General features: G+C 53.2%; 5 protein-coding genes across 5 annotated transcripts; 3 read left to right on the top strand and 2 right to left on the bottom strand.

Moving 5' to 3' along the window:
• Positions 1–786: 786 nt before the first annotated feature.
• Positions 787–4,645, top strand: BO82DRAFT_296048 (putative RNA-binding protein; the record flags this gene model as incomplete). Its single annotated transcript, XM_025631889.1, has 6 exons — positions 787–1,113; positions 1,208–1,312; positions 1,479–1,909; positions 2,223–2,469; positions 2,520–3,468; positions 3,531–4,645. 6 exons carry the CDS (start codon positions 787–789, stop codon positions 4,643–4,645), a joined length of 3,174 nt encoding a protein of 1,057 aa, XP_025486752.1.
• Positions 4,646–5,577: 932 nt separating this feature from the next.
• Positions 5,578–7,788, top strand: BO82DRAFT_396087 (origin of replication complex subunit 5 family protein). Its single transcript, XM_025638822.1, has 3 exons — positions 5,578–5,745; positions 5,892–6,320; positions 6,450–7,788. Exons 1-3 carry the CDS (start codon positions 5,659–5,661, stop codon positions 7,659–7,661), a joined length of 1,728 nt encoding a protein of 575 aa, XP_025486751.1. The 5' UTR covers positions 5,578–5,658; the 3' UTR covers positions 7,662–7,788.
• BO82DRAFT_359079 (uncharacterized protein) lies at positions 7,536–10,088 on the bottom strand. The gene is made up of 10 exons (XM_025636475.1): positions 9,754–10,088; positions 9,580–9,683; positions 9,261–9,522; positions 9,158–9,188; positions 9,017–9,098; positions 8,908–8,945; positions 8,755–8,852; positions 8,303–8,697; positions 8,083–8,248; positions 7,536–8,010 (listed from the first exon to the last, which is right to left on the bottom strand). The coding sequence occupies exons 1-10, from the start codon at positions 9,782–9,784 to the stop codon at positions 7,817–7,819; spliced, it is 1,401 nt and encodes a 466-aa protein (XP_025486750.1). The 5' UTR covers positions 9,785–10,088; the 3' UTR covers positions 7,536–7,816.
• A 424-nt stretch (positions 10,089–10,512) lies between these two features.
• On the top strand, positions 10,513–13,488 carry BO82DRAFT_296012 (plasma-membrane proton-efflux P-type ATPase; the record flags this gene model as incomplete). Its single annotated transcript, XM_025631888.1, has 4 exons — positions 10,513–10,896; positions 10,956–11,186; positions 11,252–13,349; positions 13,403–13,488. 4 exons carry the CDS (start codon positions 10,513–10,515, stop codon positions 13,486–13,488), a joined length of 2,799 nt encoding a protein of 932 aa, XP_025486749.1.
• A 319-nt stretch (positions 13,489–13,807) lies between these two features.
• BO82DRAFT_346938 (EF hand domain protein) lies at positions 13,808–18,739 on the bottom strand. Its single transcript, XM_025633772.1, has 5 exons — positions 18,379–18,739; positions 18,093–18,250; positions 17,894–18,017; positions 14,257–17,801; positions 13,808–14,188 (listed from the first exon to the last, which is right to left on the bottom strand). Exons 1-5 carry the CDS (start codon positions 18,389–18,391, stop codon positions 14,159–14,161), a joined length of 3,870 nt encoding a protein of 1,289 aa, XP_025486748.1. The 5' UTR covers positions 18,392–18,739; the 3' UTR covers positions 13,808–14,158.
• Positions 18,740–18,915: the final 176 nt, after the last annotated feature.

Raw genomic sequence — 18,915 nt, 5'->3', positions numbered from 1 at the left:
CCCCCCTCCCCCCTCTCTGTTGCCGCCTCCCACACTCTAGTTCAGTCAGCCTGCCCGCTCTCCTTCTTCCATCCCCTCTCGTGTACCTGACACACCTTCTGTACTGTACAACAATCAATCCTTATTCTATTTTACTATTCTTATTCTGCATTCTTTCTTCCCCCGAAAGTCTTCCTACTCTCGTTCGTTCGTTCGTTCTGCTACTTGCTGGTCCACGCTGCTCTTGATCTCCTTCCCCACTTCGGCAAAAAAAAAAAAAAAGAAAAAGACAGCGCAGGGCCTAAGCAGTAGTGACTCCATCGCCCAACGCTTGTGATTCACCACCACCGCTATTGACCGAGATCTCCGCATTGTCACGAACGCATCGTTAGGGGTGCGACCTGCCCTCAACACTCCTCCTCCCACCCCCCATCCCTTCCCCTTCCATCAAACCTGTCCTTACTTGTGTGTCCACAAGTAGTGGTCACCAAAGTCTCTTTTCGTACCTGAAAAAATAAACTCTCGAGGCGTTCATTGTGTGTGAGTCGCTGTTCTTCTCCGAGATCAGCTCCGCCAAACCACCCCTCAGCCCCTCCCCGTCCCCTTACTCCGTACAGAGCTCGTTATCTCACGGAGCACACCGCCTACCAGCCATTGATCCCTGACTCCTCGGCTCTCGTGCTTTAATCTCGGTCTTTCTCTCTGTGTTCTTTGCAATCGCAGGCTGAGATTGACGCCCTCCGAACTTGCATCACCGTCCGTCCCTACCATGTTATAGCCTGCTCACTGACTGATTACGGCCCCTGAATGGTTATTAGTCCAGTGATTCTCATCCCAAACTGCCCGCCTACCATGGCATTCAAAAACGGACTTAGTGAACGCCTCGACGAGCTGCGATTCCCCTCTCCGCGATCACCTCCCTCCGAATCCCCGTTCCCTGGCTACAATGCGCTCTCTCCGACCCATTCGAACTTCGTTTCGGCGTTTTCGCGTCCATCCGGTGACGTTCGTGCCAATCTCCAACGCCGCTTCACAACAGACTCGAGTAAATTGTCCTCATGGAACTATGTGAACGGTGTTGGCGGGGGTGCACCGGCGCAGGACCCTCTAGATCTCCTTTCATCGGTGAGTCTAGTATTTTCCTGGACATCCTTGTTGTGACCTAGTGTTATGTCCCCATGCAGTCACGCTGGGCCACGCGGTTCCAGCACTATAACTGTTTGACAAGTACCCATGTGCCGCGTGCTTGCAAGCAAGGTCTTTGTTCTCACCCTCTGTGATGATCATTGGCTGTATTTGCAGTTCATCAAGTGGTTCTCACACTCACTTGACTGTTCTTTCCTGTACCAGAAATCCACTTCTTGTCTGTAGACAAGCACCGCCTTCCCTACTCTGATGTATTATAAGCCCAGCGCATGCCACCAGGTCTTCGTGTTCTTGTGTTCTCGTGTTCTCATGTGCTCGGCGGTCAGAAGTGTCATGTTGCTAATTGACTGCAGTTTGAGAAAAAGCGTCAGCATATTGAATACATGCGAGAGCAGAGGCGGAGATTTGAAGAAGACATGAAACTCTTAGACTTGCAACACGAGAAAGAGAAGCTGGAAATGGACCAAATCGCGAAGGATCTCGCCAAAGCCGGGTTGTCTGGACCGGTCAGTGAGCCAACGACGCCGCCAGAGTATCATGATAGCAGCCTTCCTGGCTTCAACCGTCCTACTCGGTTCTCAACCTCCAGTGTGACTTCATCTCCTGGCTTCTTCAACGTCTTTGCGCCATCTCAAGTGACCACCCCCCAGAGTCAAGTGAACCATAGCTCTGCTCAGACCCCGACAAATCGATTTTCCGTTCACTCTGTTCCTGGTTCTCGAAGGAACTCAGAGAAGGAGGATTTCGGCCAGGAGCCTGTATCCCCTTTCCGTCCAGGGCCATCGTAAGTTTCACTTCAAATTTCTTTCTCATAGGCACTGCACTGTCTTGCCCTTTTTCGGATACTCGGGCACTTCCTGAGGGCGTATCCTGAAGGTGTAGTGAGGCGGCTTGCAAGGCTCCTATATCAGCAAGCAACACAATTCATTCACTGTGGCCTTGCTCTGAATATATCCCCAAGCCACTGTGAAATATCACCTCTCTTTTCATTCACAGCATCCTGGCATCTCCTTGATGCCTCTTTCACCGCCTTAAAGATCTCTCTCATCGCCCTCGCTTTTCATACCTCAAAAAAGTCATCAACTGACAATACTTAGCATTCACCGGTACTCAATGCCTACATCTGGGCTAGGCTCCCAGATTCGTCCCAATATAACTTCCTTCGAACGCTCTTCCGGCCTGGAGTCCTTCAACGCCGCAAAGTACTTGTTCCACAGCGAAGACGATTCATCGATGCTGAAGGACGAGGATAGAATCCCAACGCCCGATATCAAGAGTTATCTCAAACTGACGGACCCCGACGATAAGTTTCCTACTCTTTCACGACGTGACGATTCAGGCCTGGTAAGTCTTCCCGAAGCCTTTCGTGATCCTATTCTAACCCAGAAACCCAGTTATCCGCGAACTCGGATGCTCTAGACCTTGCAAACTCGCGAACTCCGAACCCTGAGACCTGGAACTCTCACAGCCGTCACCGTACTTCGCATCAGAGCATGCCTCAGAACGCCTTGAACATGTTCCGTCTCGAACAGCTTGGGGCTTCCGGGGAAGAAGTCCATTCTCACTCAGCTACTCCTACACGTCACGTCGCCAGACACTCGCTTGAATCGAATGTCCTCTATAACGCTGACGGCAAAAACGAAAGTATGTCTGCAACGGTCTCAAACCGGCCTACATCTTTGCAGTCCTCTTACTCCACGAACGATCTGCCCACAGTCAAAGGAGATGCCTTCAACCCGGCTATCACACCTCCCAAGAGTCATGCGGAGCAATTCCAGCCACATAATGCCAACCTGGGGCGGATGCCTGGCTCTGGTCCTTCCAATCGCCTACCCAAAGACTCACCTGAACATGAGGAGGCTAAAATCCACGGGTCCCGACCTCAGCAGACGATCCTTCAAGCCAGTGCTGCTCCATTCGGGCCGCAGCTCACCACTGGAGCCGGAGCTGTCAACGGCAACATTGCTGCGCCAACCACACTCACCCCCTTCCAGCCACCCTTCTACGGGTACGGCCTTCAAGGATTCATGGGAGCCCCTACACAGCTTCAGGCGTACAATCCGGCAGCCCCCTTCAATGGCTATCCTACCGCCTATGGTCATTTCCGCCCAGGGGAAGCCCCAACCAAGGGAGCTGGTACCCGTCGGAGTGGCGACGCAGATGCTGCCCAGCTGTCTCGTTTCACGAACTTTCCACTTGAACACTATCAGGGCGAATTGTACGGTCTCTGTAAGGACCAGCACGGGTGTAGGTATTTGCAGAGAAAGCTCGAAGAGCGTAGTCCAGAACATGTTCAGATGATCTTCGAGGAGACTCATATGCATGTTGTCGAGCTTATGACAGGTTCGTATCATGCCTCCACTGATATACAACTCCATGCTAACGTCATGTCCTTTTCATGACAGATCCGTTCGGAAATTACTTATGCCAGAAGCTGCTGGAATATTCGAACGATGACCAGCGTACGGCTCTAATCAACAATGCTGCACACCAGCTGGTGAAGATCGCTTTGAACCAGCATGGTACCCGAGCTCTTCAGAAGATGATCGAGTTCATCTCCACTCCAGAGCAAACCCAGACAGTGATTCACGCTTTGAAGGATCAGGTGGTGGAGTTGGTTCAAGACCTGAATGGAAACCATGTTATTCAGAAATGTCTCAATCGCCTCTCTGCAGAAGACGCCCAATTCATCTACGATGCTGTTGGCGCCAACTGTGTGGTTGTTGGAACTCATCGGCATGGGTGCTGTGTTTTGCAGCGTTGTATTGATCACGCCTCTGGCGAGCAGAGGGCGCGTCTCATCGCTCAGATTACATCCAACGCATTCGCTCTTGTACAGGATCCTTTCGGAAACTACGTTGTGCAGTATATTCTGGACCTTGCAGAGCCTCATTTCACTGAGCCTCTGTGCCAGACTTTCCGCGGAAACATTCCCGCTCTGTCCAAGCAGAAGTTTAGCTCGAACGTGATTGAAAAGTGCTTACGCACTGCTGACATCCAAATCAGACGTCAGCTGATTGATGAGATGTTGGCAGGTGCGGAACTCGAAAAGATGCTTAGGGACTCTTTCGCCAATTATGTCGTGCAAACGGCAATGGACTTTGCGGATGTCGACACACGTACACGCATTGTTGATTGCATTCGCCCTATTTTACCGTCCATTCGCCAAACCCCACATGGACGTCGTATCGCCGGCAAAATGTTGGCCTCGGAGGGCTCTGGCAGGGGCAGCGCTTCCACCAGCGGCCAGGTCACTCCCAATGAAATGAATTCAGCTCAGCTTCCTGGTCCGTTGCAGAGCCCAACACAGAAGTCATTCTTGTATCAACACAGCCCATTCCCCATTTCCAATGTCGGTTCCCAGTTTGGAAACCAGACATATGCATTCAATCCTGGCTCCGTTGCAGCCGGTCACACTGGTTCTGGCGGTGCTGCGGACAAAAGCAGTCTTTTCGCTTCGGCCATTCCGCAGCCCAACAGCAACCACAGTAACCAGAACCCGGTGTACGCCAACTACTGAGCTGCGATATTCCACAACGAAGCGCCAGTCCCATGTTTACTGAACTGTACTCATATTGAGACGATGACACGATCCTCATGATTCACGGCCACACCGACATATCGCCAGCAGATTGGAAGATTAGGATACTGATACCATACGACAAGACCTTATCTCATGCAAGATGCACTGCATATCTGGATCATTCTTGGCGGCAAGATGTAAACCATTGATACATGCTATTTTATCACATTTGATGTCCTGTATTTTTCTCATTGCTAACAGAACTTACGTTTGCCACGTCCCCTCGACGAGTTTTTCGAACAATGTCTTTTAATCCTTTTGCCGTCTGATCTCATTCCAGCAGACTAGTGAGCTTCCAGATACTAGTATCTGGCTTGGGGACAGATTGATGTCTCATGCCTTGCCCTTTCCTTTAATATTCCCCCAATGTGCTTCTATCCACTTCCCCATGATTTACATGTGCTATTTTGCTCTCGCCTTGTTTTCTATTAACTATCATCTGGCTTTGTTAGTTTTCTCTTTTCGTTCTATTTTGTCGTCTACCTGGACTCTGGTATGTTGTTGCCTGCCGATGGAGCTTGTGGCCGTTCTTTCTGGACTCATCTGAAAGTATCGACGACTGGTTGTTCTCGGGCTTCATCCGACATTTTTGCCTGTTCCTTTGCTGCAAGTGCATTTGGATCTATGACTACCAACTTCTATTGGCCAGCGCCGTTCAACATCAGAGACAGTACCATAGATGTACCCATAGTTGATCAAACAGAGGATGTTTCTTTGTAATGACGGTTCTGCATTTGAGGCCATTATAAATCACCTGAAATAAACATAAAGCATCGGACACGTGACTCCGTGTTACCCGCGTTTCTTCTCCGGCTCAGTGCTTGCTTTGGCTTATCGGAGCGCGATCTGCCCCCCCAAACCCCGTCCCTGTCCGAGATTCTTCTACTCCAAGTCAAAGCAGCGCCCACCTCTCCATTCCAGGCACCTCCGGGTGTAGTATTGAGTTCCTGATGCTTCCCTCCGAGATTGCCCAGTCGATCAGCAAACAATGGCCTTGTCGCGAGCTCCAAAGCCGCCAACTTGCTAGCCTGCTCGGCGTACGTCCGTCCGTCCGTCCATGAATTTGTCCCCGATAAACCCTTCTTCTCCTTCCCCGTCAACGTCCGCAAGGCCCATTTCTGCTTTCTGGCTCTATCGATCGCTCAAAACTGATACACTAACAACGTCTACGGATTACCAACAGGCCAAGGTCTCCAGCCCATCCACCATCGTCGTCCACGGGATCTCTGCCACCTGCAAGACCACCATCGTGCGCAATGTGCTCGCCGCCCTCGACGTCCCGCACGCGCTCGTCCGCAGCCCCGAGTGCATCACCGGCCGCCATCTGCTCACCAAGATCCTTTGGGCCACCCTGGAGGCCCTGGGCGAACGCGATGAGTGGGAGAAGTACGGCAAGGGACGCTGCGAACACGTCAGTACGCTCGCGGTGCTGCTGAACGAGTGTCTCACTTCAGCTTTCGCTTCTTCGCAGCAACAGCAAGAACCGCCGGCCGAGCAGCAGCAGCCGACACGCAACCATCGAAACAAATTCGTGCTGGTTCTTGATGGGATTGACAAGCAGAGGGAGGCGCCACCTACACTACTGGCTGCGCTGGCGAGACTGGGAGAGGTGGTATGTCTTTTTCTTTGCCCCTACTTCTTTACCTCTGTGGATGGCGGGGGGGTGCTTCTATGTTTATCCTCTGTATTGGGATTTTGGGGTTTGATCGCTGACTACTTTTAATTCTCCGGGCCATATCAGATTCCTTCGCTATGCGTCGTCCTCGTCCTTAGTACCCCTCCACGACCGCTCTTCCTACAATCTGCCGGCATCCCACATATCAGTTTCCCGCCCTACACGCGCAATGAAGCCACGACCATCATCCTCCAGGGCGGTCCGCCGCCCGTTGCTGCTGTCGCCGCCGCCACCCTAGGCCTATCGGACGCGGTCGCATCGACCCTATACCCGCATTTCGTGGCGGCCGTCTACGACTCTCTGGTCGGGCCGACAGCCAGCTCCATCCCGACCTTCCGGTCGATCTGCGAGAAGCTGTGGCCGCGGTTCGTGGCGCCCATCACGACAGGCGAGACTCCGCCGGGGGGTGTTGGGGAGTGGGACTTCACTCGGCTGCTGGTCAAGAACCGGGCTCTGTTCCGGCAGCAAGGGGAAGGGGCGCTGGTGCATCACATTGTTACTGAGGAGGATGAGGCGGAACCGCCTGTTGCGAAGGGTGCGACTGCCATCTCCTCCTCCACCAACAAGCCCAAATCCCTGTCTGCCGCGTCGGCCCCATCGCCCCTGCCTTCCTTGCCGTACTTCCCCACCTTGATCCTCACCTCGGCCTATCTCGCCTCGCACACGCCGCAACGGCTGGATACGATTTTCTTCTCCAAGTTCTCGTCGTCCTCGCTCTCCGCGCGGAACAAGCGCGCGCATCACCGGCGACGGCTGAAGCTGCTTTCGCGGGCGCAGCTAGAGGAGGCTGCGTCGTCGGCGGCGGGCCCGTCGACTCCGGGCAGCCGGAAGAAGGGCAAGCGCACCAAGACTAAGATCACCAAGTCGACGCTGGAGTCAGCGTTTGCGACCTCGTCCGCGACGACGTCGGCGATGGGCGGCGGCGGCGGCATCACCGGCCCCTCGACCATCCTCACCGCGCGCCCATTCCCCCTGGAGCGGCTGGTCGCCATCTACCATGCCATCGACCCCAACCCCCCTGCCAATCCGATTCGCATGGCGGCCGTGTCCGACGCGATCTATGCCGAGTTGGCTACGTTGCGGCGGCTACGGTTGGTGGTGCCTGCGGCGGGTCGGGAAGGTCGTGTGGGAATGGGGTCCGGTGGGTTGAGTAGCGGAAATACCACGTCCGATACCGGGGAGAAATGGTGTGTGAATGTTTCAGGGGATTGGATCGGGGAGTTGGCGAAGACGGTCGGCGTAGAGGTGGGCGAATGGTTGGCGGGAGGTTTGGATTAGGAGGACCCTTCTTTTTTTTTTGACTTTCTTTCTGGGTGGTTTGCTTTCTTTACTGGCTTTGATTCATGTATTGTTCACACTCATATCCCAGGCATCATACAGGCGTTTAGTGCATAGATAGACCTTTATACAAGGTCCACTAGGACCTTTTCCTTCTACCATATCCATTCATCGACTGTGGCTTGGGCGCAGACGAGTAGGCTTGGTGTCTGAGGCCCATGTAATGGCGCATCTCCGGATTCAAAGCAGACGGAGGCGATGGGGTCTGCATACTGGTAGTTTGACAAGGGTGAAGGAATCTGTTCCCCGTTGCGCAGAGAAAACAGCTGGATCTTGCCCGTGTCGGTGGCTGAGCACGGAGTTTAGAGTGGCGTCTTGCGGAGGACGAAAGTGTCCAGTGGAAATGGATGGATGCACTCACCGCTGGCTAGAAGCCCGAGCTCCAAACTGATGTCGAAGTCGGGTATGACTTGAGGCTTGAAGTCTTGGAAAGTGAGATAGGGTCGAGTGGAAGTATGCTTCTTGCTGGTCGGTTGCGGTTTGGGTTGAAGCCCATTGGGCGGAAATCGGATATCGTACATCTGGAGCTTTGGCTAGCGTCAGCTCCATCCTTGAAAGAGGCGCGATCAGATATTCCTTACAGAGTTTATCCCTGCAACGACCATTCGGTAAGGGTCCACTCGGCGTATTTTGGTGACGGCGTGTGGATGTTGGAGTCGTGTCGCGGTTCCCCCGCTCCGGAGGTCATGGAGGAAGACAGAGGAGTCCTTGAGACCGGCCGCGATCACGTCCGAGGATAACCATTCGACGCTGGTGACGAGGGCATGGGAAGTTCCAATGCGTCGTTTGAGGATTGGCTTGCCCGCGTTCACATCGTCGGAGAACGGCTTTTTCGACAAAGCCCAGTAGGCCCCGTATCCTTGTAGAGTATACAAGCCGTCAGATGCCCCAACAGCAAACAGCGGGTGATCGCCCACTGGACAAGCCGAAGAACACCACAAAGATGCTGCCGTGCGAATGCGAATTGGTTGGAGGACTATATTCAAGACGAATCAATTATCCAAGTTCTTCCGACAGTGGAGGGGCCACATACAGGATGGCGGCCATCGGTAGTCGCCGCCTTCATCTGGGTCTGGCAACATTCGAGGTGCCAGAAACGAGTCGCCTTGGGGACCGCTGTCCATCGTTGAACTGGTCCGGTCAATCTCCTGGCCAGATGCAGGGGTGGACGAGACTCGGTTCTTACAGCAGGTAGCCTGTGTGACTCAACGAAATCGACGAAAGCTAAAGAAAGCCCCACGTTAGCGTTGAAAACAAGGAGCAAAAAGTTCGCGGGTCGTGGCTAAGATGTTTACCCTATACGGTTCCTTGAATAGAACACGTTCCATGGTCCGATTGTAAGTCCATTTGTTCTGGTCGCAATCCGGGAAGCACACCCTTGTACGGCTGTTAGCTTGCCGGATACACGACCTCAAAGGACCGGAGAAGGCGCTTACGACACGGACGATTCACCGCCGCGGTGACCACCTGGGACGTTCGTTAGTGATCTTTTCCACTGCGGTCTTTGCGGGCTTCTCTTTAGTATGATGTAGCACTTACTAGCAATTAAGATCCCCGAGCGCTTATTGCGCAGCACGTGCTTGATGCTATACTCATCTGGCCAGGCTTCGAATTGATGGAGCTGGTTCCTGCGAAGCTGGCTGGTGTAGGCACGTGCACTTCGCTCCTGTCGCAGAGTGGTGGGCAAGCGCAAGGCGCCGATCTCTCGTTGCACATTTAGAAGAGGGTGAGATAAAGACTGCGCCCTCTTGATCTTCTCCTTGGCCTCCCTCTTGATTTGCTGAACCTTTCGGCGACGTTCCTAGTCACGACGTCAGCGAGATCATGCAAGTTGAGTCCGAGCCCTATTTTTCACAACCTCGTGGTCAGCGCGTTTGCGCTTGACCGAGTCTTTCGAGTATTGAGCTCCTGGGGCCGCCGCGTGGCTGGCCTGAATCTTGAAATACTTCTTCTTCTCCGGGTCTAGAGACCATGGTTAATAAGATTTGTTCGAAACGCACGATTTACGGGTGGTGGGTCATTATATATGTACCATAGTAGAATCCGGGGATTTCTCTCGCCATGACGGGTGGACAGAGAGGATTCAGATGTGTGAATTATGTGATGCAGAAGAAGGGTACTAGGTAGCATGAAGGGTTGTTGTGTATCTCGGTAGTAACTGTCACGATGCTAAAGTATATCTGCTTGGATAGCCAGCGGCGTCATGTGCCGCATGTGCTCGAGCACTGAGCCCAATTTCTAGTCAGGCTGCTCAGAGCGGAAGAATCTGATCAGAGCACCGCGTCGACTACCGTTAGCGAACTGCGAAAGAGTAAGTCATGTATCTCGTGAGATTGTAGAGCAGTAGCAAGTAAAAGAGGTCATAAATGAAGAAAATATGGTATGCATGCAACAAGACAATGGGGTGGATTTTCCACAGCGTTTAAAGTTAAGATGGATGACGTTCGGGTCGCTGTCCTCGATTACGTCAGCCGTGCCTCTCGCTCATAGGCTGACAGGCCAGTATATTCTTCTTTCCCTTTATGGCACTCTGAATGAGTCCAGCGAGTCTCTCCTTCCTGCCGCGCAACGTGTATCCTTCCATGACCTGTAAAGCAACGGTCTAAAGCACCTGATGATGATTTCTGTCTGCTTGTTACTCCACACCAGTGGGCTCGATTACCTCCAGCTAGACGGCAATCTTATCTTGCATACGATTCAAAGCATAAGCTTAAAGATCATTTATACCTTACGACCCCTTGGTCTTCTTACTATGCCTATAACCTTGAGATTGAGGCGATCTTCAATTGTCATGGAGAGCACGACCTCCCTCGACAAAACGAGTACCCTCGATGTGAACAATGGTCTTGTCGAGGAGAAGCCAGACTCGACTACGCCAACCCAGGTCGCCATCGAAAATGACGAGGAGGAAGAAAAAGACATTGATACTCTCATCGAGGAACTAAGATCTGTCGATGGCTTTGCCGATTTGAAACCTCTGGAATCAAACCATACAGGTGGGCGACATCCAGTATCAGAAGAATTGCTCCACACAGACTCGAACACAGGCCTCAGTACGAACGAAGCACTTCTACTACGGAAAAAGTTTGGTCCCAATGAGATGAAGGAAGGAAAGGAGAATCTGGTTTTCAAGTTTCTATGGTTCTTCGTCGGCCCTGTTCAATTTGTCATGGAAGTATGTGTCCCTCATCGAGTCTCGCAAGCGATAGCTACTGACTGTCTATCGACTTTCAGGCAGCCGCGGTCTTAGCTGCTTATCTTCATGATTGGGTCGACTTGGGCGTGATCTGTGGGCTCCTCCTGCTGAATGCCTCGGTGGGGTTTATACAGGAATATCAAGCGGGTTCCATCGTCAAAGAGCTGAAGAAGACGTTAGCACTGAAGGCTATAGTTCTGCGCGATAGTGTACTCTCTGAGCTTGATGTAGCCCAACTTGTCCCGGGTGACATTGTGAAGATAGACGAGGTACCTACCTTTTGACTGTTTTTTTTTTTTTTCTTTTCAAAGGTTTTTTGGCTAACAAGAGATAGGGCACGATCGTTCCTGCGGACGGCCGCATCATGACGAACTCTGCTATACAAGTCGATCAGTCGTCGATCACCGGAGAGTCTCTAGCTGTCGATAAGCATTTGGGAGATACGTGTTACGCGTCCTCTACTGTGAAACGAGGCCACGCCCGAATTCTTATTACCGCTACTGGCGATTCGACCTCTGTGGGGCATGCTGCAGCCTTGGTTAATGCCTCTGCCTCAGGGACAGGCCACTTCACCGAAGTCCTCCAGGGTATCAGCACCGTCCTACTTGTCCTTGTTGTTGTCACTCTTATAATTGTTTGGGTGTCCTCTTTCTATCGTTCCAACAACACCACGACTATTCTCGAATTCACATTGGCTGTCACAATGATTGGGGTCCCGGTAGGCCTTCCCGCAGTTGTCACCACCACGATGGCAGTAGGAGCAGCATACCTGGCGAAGAAACGAGCGATTGTTCAACGGCTATCAGCTATTGAATCGCTTGCTGGCGTTGAGATACTCTGCTCGGACAAAACTGGCACCTTGACCAAGAACAAGCTATCTTTGACAGAGCCCTTCACCGTTCCTGGTGTGGAAGCTGAAGATTTGATGCTAACGGCATGTCTCGCCGCCTCTAGAAAGAAGAAAGGCATGGATGCAATAGACAGAGCATTTTTCCGAGCGCTATCCTCCTATCCGTGTGCGAAAGCAAAGCTTACAGAGTACAAAGTGATTGAGTTCTCTCCGTTCGATCCAGTCTCGAAGAAAGTCAAAGCAGTAGTACAGTCTTCCGAAGGAGCGCGCATCACATGCGTGAAAGGATCTCCTTTATTTGTGCTTAAGGCCGTCCAGCAAGATCATGAGATTCCCGAGGAAATCGAAACTGCATACAAGAACAAGGTCGCAGAGTTCGCGACTCGCGGTTTCCGTTCGCTTGGTGTAGCTCGGAAACACGGTGATGGCGAATGGGAGATTCTGGGTATAATGCCATGCTCCGACCCTCCGCGACACGACACTGCAAAGACTATAAGCGAGGCCCAGACTCTGGGGCTTTCAATTAAGATGCTCACAGGCGATGCGGTAGGAATTGCTCGCGAGACGTCGCGCCAGTTGGGACTAGGCACGAATGTGTATAATGCTGAGCGTCTTGGTCTTGGTGGAGGGGGAACAATGCCTGGCTCCGAGGTTTATGATTTTGTTGAAGCCGCTGATGGCTTTGCAGAGGTCTTTCCAGAGCACAAGTACAATGTCGTGGATATTCTGCAGCAGCGTGGATATCTGGTAGCCATGACGGGCGACGGCGTCAATGATGCCCCATCTCTGAAAAAAGCCGACACTGGAATCGCAGTCGAAGGATCCTCAGATGCCGCGCAATCTGCCGCTGACATCGTATTCCTAGCTCCAGGATTGTCCGCTATTATCGATGCTGTGAAGACTTCCCGTCAAATCTTCCATCGCATGTACGCCTACGTGGTTTATCGTATAGCTCTCTCTTTGCATCTCGAGATTTTCCTGGGGCTTTGGATTGCCATCCGCAACGAGAGCCTAAACTTGCAACTGGTGGTGTTCATTGCCATCTTCGCTGACATTGCAACTCTGGCTATCGCCTACGACAAAGCCCCCTTCTCCACTACACCGGTGAAATGGAATCTCCCCAAGCTGTGGGGAATGTCAGTGCTGCTTGGGATTGTCCTTGCCATCGGCACGTGGATCACCCTCACCACTATCTTGGCTTCTGGTGAGAATGGGGGCATCATGCAGAACTACGGCAAACGAGACGAGGTCTTGTTCTTGGAGATTTCGTTGACCGAGAATTGGCTTATCTTCATCACTCGCGCTAACGGTGCTTTCTGGTCTTCTGGGTGGCCATCATGGAAACTGATAGGGGCCATTGCAGCGGTGGACACTGTCGCTACGTGCTTCTGTGCATTCGGCTGGTTCGTCGGTGGACAGACCTCGGCCCCAACAATTATCCGAATCTGGATCTTCTCCTTTGGTATGTTCTGCATCATGGGAGGGTTATACTATCTGCTTCAAGGCTCCAAGAGCTTCGACAATATCATGCACGGCAAGAGCCCCCGGTGCATGGACAAACAGCGCTCTCTTGAGGACTTTCGTATGATCAAGCCCCATATCCCGGTATCGTTCCGACAAAGCTAACTGGCCCAGTGGTTGCCCTGCAACGCGTGTCTTCTCAGCACGAAAAGAGCTCGTTGACCAGTATGGAGAATGGACAGGCTACCCGTGGTGTTTGATCATCCTTTATCCTTGATGACATTCTGCACGGCTCGCTGGCGAAATCGGTATAGCTCAGGGTCGATGTGACATCATGAGCACACACCCTGAATGACCTGCTGTGTTTGTACAAAACCCATGTCTTTCAAAACCCATGTCTTTGACGCATACGTTCTTTCTGTTGTACATCATAGGTGGAGTTAAAGCATGGTGTCTCCCAATAATGAAACATTCATGAAGAATTATGATCGATGCACACAATCCTGACCTCAATCGAATCCTATCCATTCAACATAAGTCTACCATGCTGAGCGCTAGGTTGTCAATCTACGTACTGATGAAATCGAGAAGCAAATAGGTATTCCTAGATTACACGGTGACAATGATAGTAATGGTAGATAATAGGGTAAGTCGTGAGGAAACAGGTTGGTCGGAGAGGGAAAATGCCACCGAGAAAGAAAGACGATGTACAGATACATAGCAGCAAGTATGCAGGGTGAAAAGGGGGGCAAGACGTAGAGACATGAAAGATAAGGAAAAGAGGATGAGGAAAATGTGGAAAGTTATGATGACGTGACAGAGAGATAAGGAAAATTGACGTGTGGAGCGAATGGACGGCTAAGGACAAGAGAGAGTCGAGACTATGTGCACTTGGAGGGTTCCATCATTTCTGGAAATGTTGAGAGAGCGTTAAGCTTTGGAGGTCAGGTGATCGACGGCCTGTGTAACAAAGGTGTGATTAGCACTCGTGGGTGGAAGCTACTTCGCAATAGGCAATCACGACATACCTTGTCAATATTATAGTCGAACTGTTCGAGAGCAGCGAGAGATTCTTCACGGGGGAAGCCCATGTTGGTCAGGCGTTGGAGGATCTGGTCATCCTCGGTGCCGGTCTGAAGAGCCCATCCTGGTGGCTTGTTTGCTTGGGCAGAATCATTCGCGGTGCTGGAACCGTTGGCCCCGCTTGCTGATGCATTGGCATTGTCAAGAGGAGCAAAGAGCTCTTCCCAGTTGTGCGTCTGCGCCTGGGAATTCGCGTCAGGGTCAGACGCGGCAAAGCCCGGAGATGAGGCGGTGGCATCCTTGTTGAAATCGAAGAATTCTGAAGAGGAGGCTGCAACATTCTGTGACGTCTTCTGGGCCGGGTTATCGAAGGAGAAATCGAAGTCCATGTCATTCTTGTTCTCCACGGTCTCAAAGTCGTCATCGTCATCCTCTGCCTCCTTGGCGGGAGCCAGGTCAAGTCCTGCAAATGCAGCCTCGAAATCGGGAGCATTGGGCTTGGCTTCTTGAGGGGCGACCTTGGTTTCCTCATGGTGATCGCGCTGGGGCTCTCCCCCGACGATCGGGGCGCCCGTGCTTGTCTCCACTGAGTGAGGTGCATCGGCAGCAGTTGTCGGGTCCTCACGGCTCGGCAATAGTCCGTTGAACTCGGGAGGTATACTTCCTGGCTCTTGCTTTCCTACCGTCTCTTCGTAGTTCGGGGGGCTGCGCTGAGCCTCCGCATCAGGAGGTTCACTGGGAGTGGCGGCGGCGCCCGGCGAAGGGAAAGCTGCTGGTTGAGGTGTTTCAAGAATATCAGGTTTAGGTTCTCCTCCTACCTGGCTCTGAGGGGGGAAGGCGGGGGCGAAATCATCCTCAAAACCCAAGGGCGCTTCGCTGTCTGAGCTTTCGTCCCCGTCATCGAGTTCACGGATTGGAGGGAATTCAGATTGAGCAATAGGTGCTGCACCATTGGGCTTGCTTGGCCCGGGACCATTCTTCATAGCAGCAAAAGCCTCCTCGAAATCATTCTTGTTCTGAGACTGAGATCGTTTATGAGCTGGCCCGCCAAATAGCTCATCGAAGCTAAGATCCTTCTTTTCTGTAGGATTCTCGGCAGACGTGGCTGAATCGCCACTCGCGGGAGTATGATCAGCGACATCAGGCACTTCAGGGAAGCGTTCCTTCGGCTCGTCAAACTCGTCAAAAGGCGAAGCCACGGCCTTGACTTGCTCTGTTGGGGTGGAAGCCGCTACTTCACTAGCCGTGTCTGGACCACCAAACCTGCTACCAGGAGGCGAGACTCGGGTGGAAGAGGTAACCGAGTGATCTTCGCCGAATGGCAGCACGTTTGGTGTGAGTTGCCTTGATTGCGAAAGCGCAGGTGGCTCGAACGCAGCAGTAGCACCAACAGAAGGGGGTGGAGACACTGAAGGGGTCGGAATTCCCGAGGTCGGCTGCGACTCGGCCTTGAAAGAGACGGGCGGGGGAGGAGTGGCAGCTGTAGCAGGAGACACGAAGGAGGTGCCAAAGAGGCTGTCAAACGCACGCTGCTGATCATTCGAGATCTGGGGTGATAGTGCGTTATTGTCGCTGGAGCCAGTGGCCGTGCGCTTGAAGAACGGGTTGGTGTTCTGGCTTGCTGTAGATTCAGCAGGGCTTGTAACAGCAGCAGCCTCGCTTGCGACGGCAGCAGCCTCCTCGGGTTCTCTGGACTGCTCCTGTGAAAGAGTGTCAATCTCCTCCTTGATTTTATCTCTCTCGCCTTCCACAGTTGCAAGCTGCTTCTTGTTGATCGCTACAAGACCTTTCTGCTGACGGGCACTCGAGCGTGCCTTGTCTAGGGCAGGCTTAAGCTGAGCAACCGCAGCGTTGGCTTCACGGATCTTCTCCTTCAAGTTTGCATTCTCTTGCTGGTCAGCAGCCAGGGCAGTCGACACCTGATTGTATTGATTTTGCAGATCCTGCCGGCTGCCCTCTAGAAGAGCATACTCCTGTTGCAATTTGTTTGTTTCGGCTCTCGAGGCATTCAACCGCTCCTCAAGAGCTTTGAAGTTCTTGACCTCCTGCTCATACATTGTCCTAGCCTGCGCAAGGCGAGTTTCAAAGTCACGCTTCTGTTGGGAGGTCTGGGACAGGTCACGCTCGGCCGAAGTTCGCTTCGACTGGACATTCTGCATCTCATTGGCGAGAGAACCAATCTGGTTAGACAGGTTGGCGAGCTCTGTAGTCTCCTGTGTCAACTTTTTGGACTCCTCGGGATCATTGTCGCCCAACAGGTCATCGGCAGGCGGCGGTGGTGACCGGATAGTTGGCGATGCACCAGCAGAGGCACCAGTCATCTGTGGCTGCAAGCTTTGGCCAAACGTGGACGTGGGCACAAACGGCTTGAACGTTGACGAAGCTGTTGGTGGGGAAGTTCGGGATCCGGGAGAGCTCGGTGTCTGGAAAGCCGCGTTCGAACCGCCCGTGGACTGCGGCACTTGAGAAGGAGCAATAGGAGGTGCAGGTGCTGTGAAAGCGTCCAGACCAAACAAGTCATCCGCCGCCGACTTAGGAGCAGGGGCGGGAGCTGGTGCAGGAACTGGTGCGGGAGCAGCAACTGGTGGAGCGATGTGAGCAGACCCAGGGCGACGCATGCTGGGAGGAATCAGAGCCGGGGGCAGGGTCTGTGGCAATGGGTTCTTTCCAGTCCGCTGCTGCCGAACCAGATACATGGCCACGGCAAACTCATCCTTCGTCAAACGTCCATCGGCATCGATATCTGCAAGATCCCAGATTTGGGCAAGGGTCTCCTCTGGCAGTTGTGCCCCCATGAAGAACGCAACGGCCTGGTCACCGCTTACAGATCCTACCTTGGCGGTGTCGACAGTCGCAAAGATATTGTCAAACATTGCTTTTTCTTGGGGCGAAACCAGCCAATCCCCGCCAGTAGACTGAGGAGCCAGAGGCGATCCGAAGGGCCGATTGATCGGGCTCTGGGTCCGCTGCGGCCCAGTGAACTGTTTTGGAATAGCAGGGACAGGGGGAACATCCAAGCCCTGACGTGAGCCAACCGATGAACGAACCGATCCTCTTCGCGAAGCTGCATCATACAGGCCCGGAGGCAAAGTTTGCGGGATTCCCCTCATTGCGCCTGATTTGTACGAAGTGAGAAGATGCATTGCAATGACGAACTCCGTCGCATCAAGCACGCCCTGTTGCCTTACATCTGCTAGGTTCCAGATGCGGCCGAGGATTTCGTTCGGCAACCGTGCACGCTCGAAGATCTGCTTAGCTGTCTCCCCTGTAGATTGCGCCGTTGTATGAGCCAAACATGTCCGAGCCCATCGAGCCCTGTCTCGAACGGAAAGGGGGAAGTTATCCGTACCTGAAAGGACGCCGGTCTTAGCAACATCTGATTTATCGAACAGCGATAGGAATTTGTTCACGTCCTCGGGGTTCAACGGAGGGACACGAATAGGGCCGCCTGCTGCGGGGGTAGGGCTGGTGGTGCCTGCCTCGCGCGGAGTAGGTGGGCCAGGGGCGGCGGCATCAACGGAGATGCCATCGAATTGCGGCAGGGGACCGGCTAGAAGAGTATGAATTCCGTCAGTACTGGTTGATAGATCAACGTCCGCATAGGTCGAACGAAGTGCGCAGGGCGCTTCCGAGAGCACTCACGTTGGTAAGCCAGTTCCTCTGTCGGTGCGCGACCCGCTTGAGCGTGTCCGATCAAGCGGAGAACGACGCCAAACCCGGAAGGGGTCAATAGACCCCTGTTCTCCTTATCCGCGATCTGCCATATCTATAGTTCGAAGGGAGGTCTGCATTAGCGAAGGGCAGTTGCGGGCAGGGCAGGCGACAATAGGCATCGACATACCAAGCCGAGGGTTTCCGGAGCCAATTGGGTCTTTTCGAAGAAAGGCACGGCAACCTCGCCAGTGATGACGCCCAGGTTAGTGGTATCAGCGGCCTGAAAGAGCTGGTAGAAGACGCGCTTTTCCTCGGGGGTCAGATTGAGATTGGGGTGTCGTGCTGCTGGTGACCCGTCAGTTCCGCTGCAACATTAGGGTCATGCCGACCGGGTTGGGCCGTCATCTCCTGAGAGCTCCGGGGGAGGGCAGCTGGCCCGTCATTATGACGGGGGAAGAAGCAACTCAACTCACCGTTGTCAGCCATGATGGGTATAGCTCAGGAGGAGCGAACCTCCTTTCTGAGATATTCCAACACTATGCGCCACAAGAGGGAGGGGGGGGAAATAAACGGAGGGGGTGGGTTGGCACAAAAAAAGTGAGAGACAGTGAAGAGGAGGTGGTCAAGTTAGCTGGGAGAGGGACTACCGACGGGGGCCCGCCTGGATGGCTAAGGCGGTAGCAGCTCGAGCTAAAAGGGGTGGAAGCAATGGCGATACCCCAGGTTGTAACACAGGGGAATACTGAGCAGAAATTAAATAAAGTCTTAGGGTGAGGATGAGACAAGAGACACGAGGGGAGAAGGAGGAGAGGTAGCGGAGGGGTCGGAGGGAGGAAAGAGGGAGGTTTGTCGCAAGCTGCGTAATTACCTTCAACTACGTACTACGTCGTACTGCTACTGCATTGTATGTACCTGGAAAGCTGACAGGCGAGAGTTGGAGGCAGAAGGAGGGAGGGGAGGGGAAGAAGAATTGCCGCTGGGCGGTAGGTTGGCCCGTGCAGGCGGGCGGT

The sequence above is a fragment of the Aspergillus uvarum genome (genome assembly GCF_003184745.1).
Source record: "Aspergillus uvarum CBS 121591 unplaced genomic scaffold BO82scaffold_83, whole genome shotgun sequence".
NCBI classification, from domain to species: Eukaryota; Fungi; Ascomycota; class Eurotiomycetes; order Eurotiales; family Aspergillaceae; genus Aspergillus; species Aspergillus uvarum.
Note: the sequence above shows the minus strand (reverse complement) of the source record. Positions and strands in the feature narration are given on the sequence as shown.

Coding starts and splice junctions, on each gene's coding strand:
- BO82DRAFT_396087 (XM_025638822.1), top strand. CDS start 5,659: ATGCTTCCCTCCGAGATTGCCCAGTCGATCAGCAAACAATGGCCTTGT. Junction 5,746..5,891: donor AACTTGCTAGCCTGCTCGGC/GTACGTCCGTCC, acceptor GATTACCAACAG/GCCAAGGTCTCCAGCCCATC. Junction 6,321..6,449: donor TGGCGAGACTGGGAGAGGTG/GTATGTCTTTTT, acceptor GGGCCATATCAG/ATTCCTTCGCTATGCGTCGT.
- BO82DRAFT_359079 (XM_025636475.1), bottom strand. CDS start 9,784: ATGGCGAGAGAAATCCCCGGATTCTACTATG. Junction 9,684..9,753: donor AATCCCCGGATTCTACTATG/GTACATATATAA, acceptor CATGGTCTCTAG/ACCCGGAGAAGAAGAAGTAT. Junction 8,946..9,016: donor TATTCAAGGAACCGTATAGG/GTAAACATCTTA, acceptor GGCTTTCTTTAG/CTTTCGTCGATTTCGTTGAG.
- BO82DRAFT_346938 (XM_025633772.1), bottom strand. Junction 17,802..17,893: donor AGAGGAACTGGCTTACCAAC/GTGAGTGCTCTC, acceptor ATACTCTTCTAG/CCGGTCCCCTGCCGCAATTC. Junction 14,189..14,256: donor TCGACTATAATATTGACAAG/GTATGTCGTGAT, acceptor TTTGTTACACAG/GCCGTCGATCACCTGACCTC.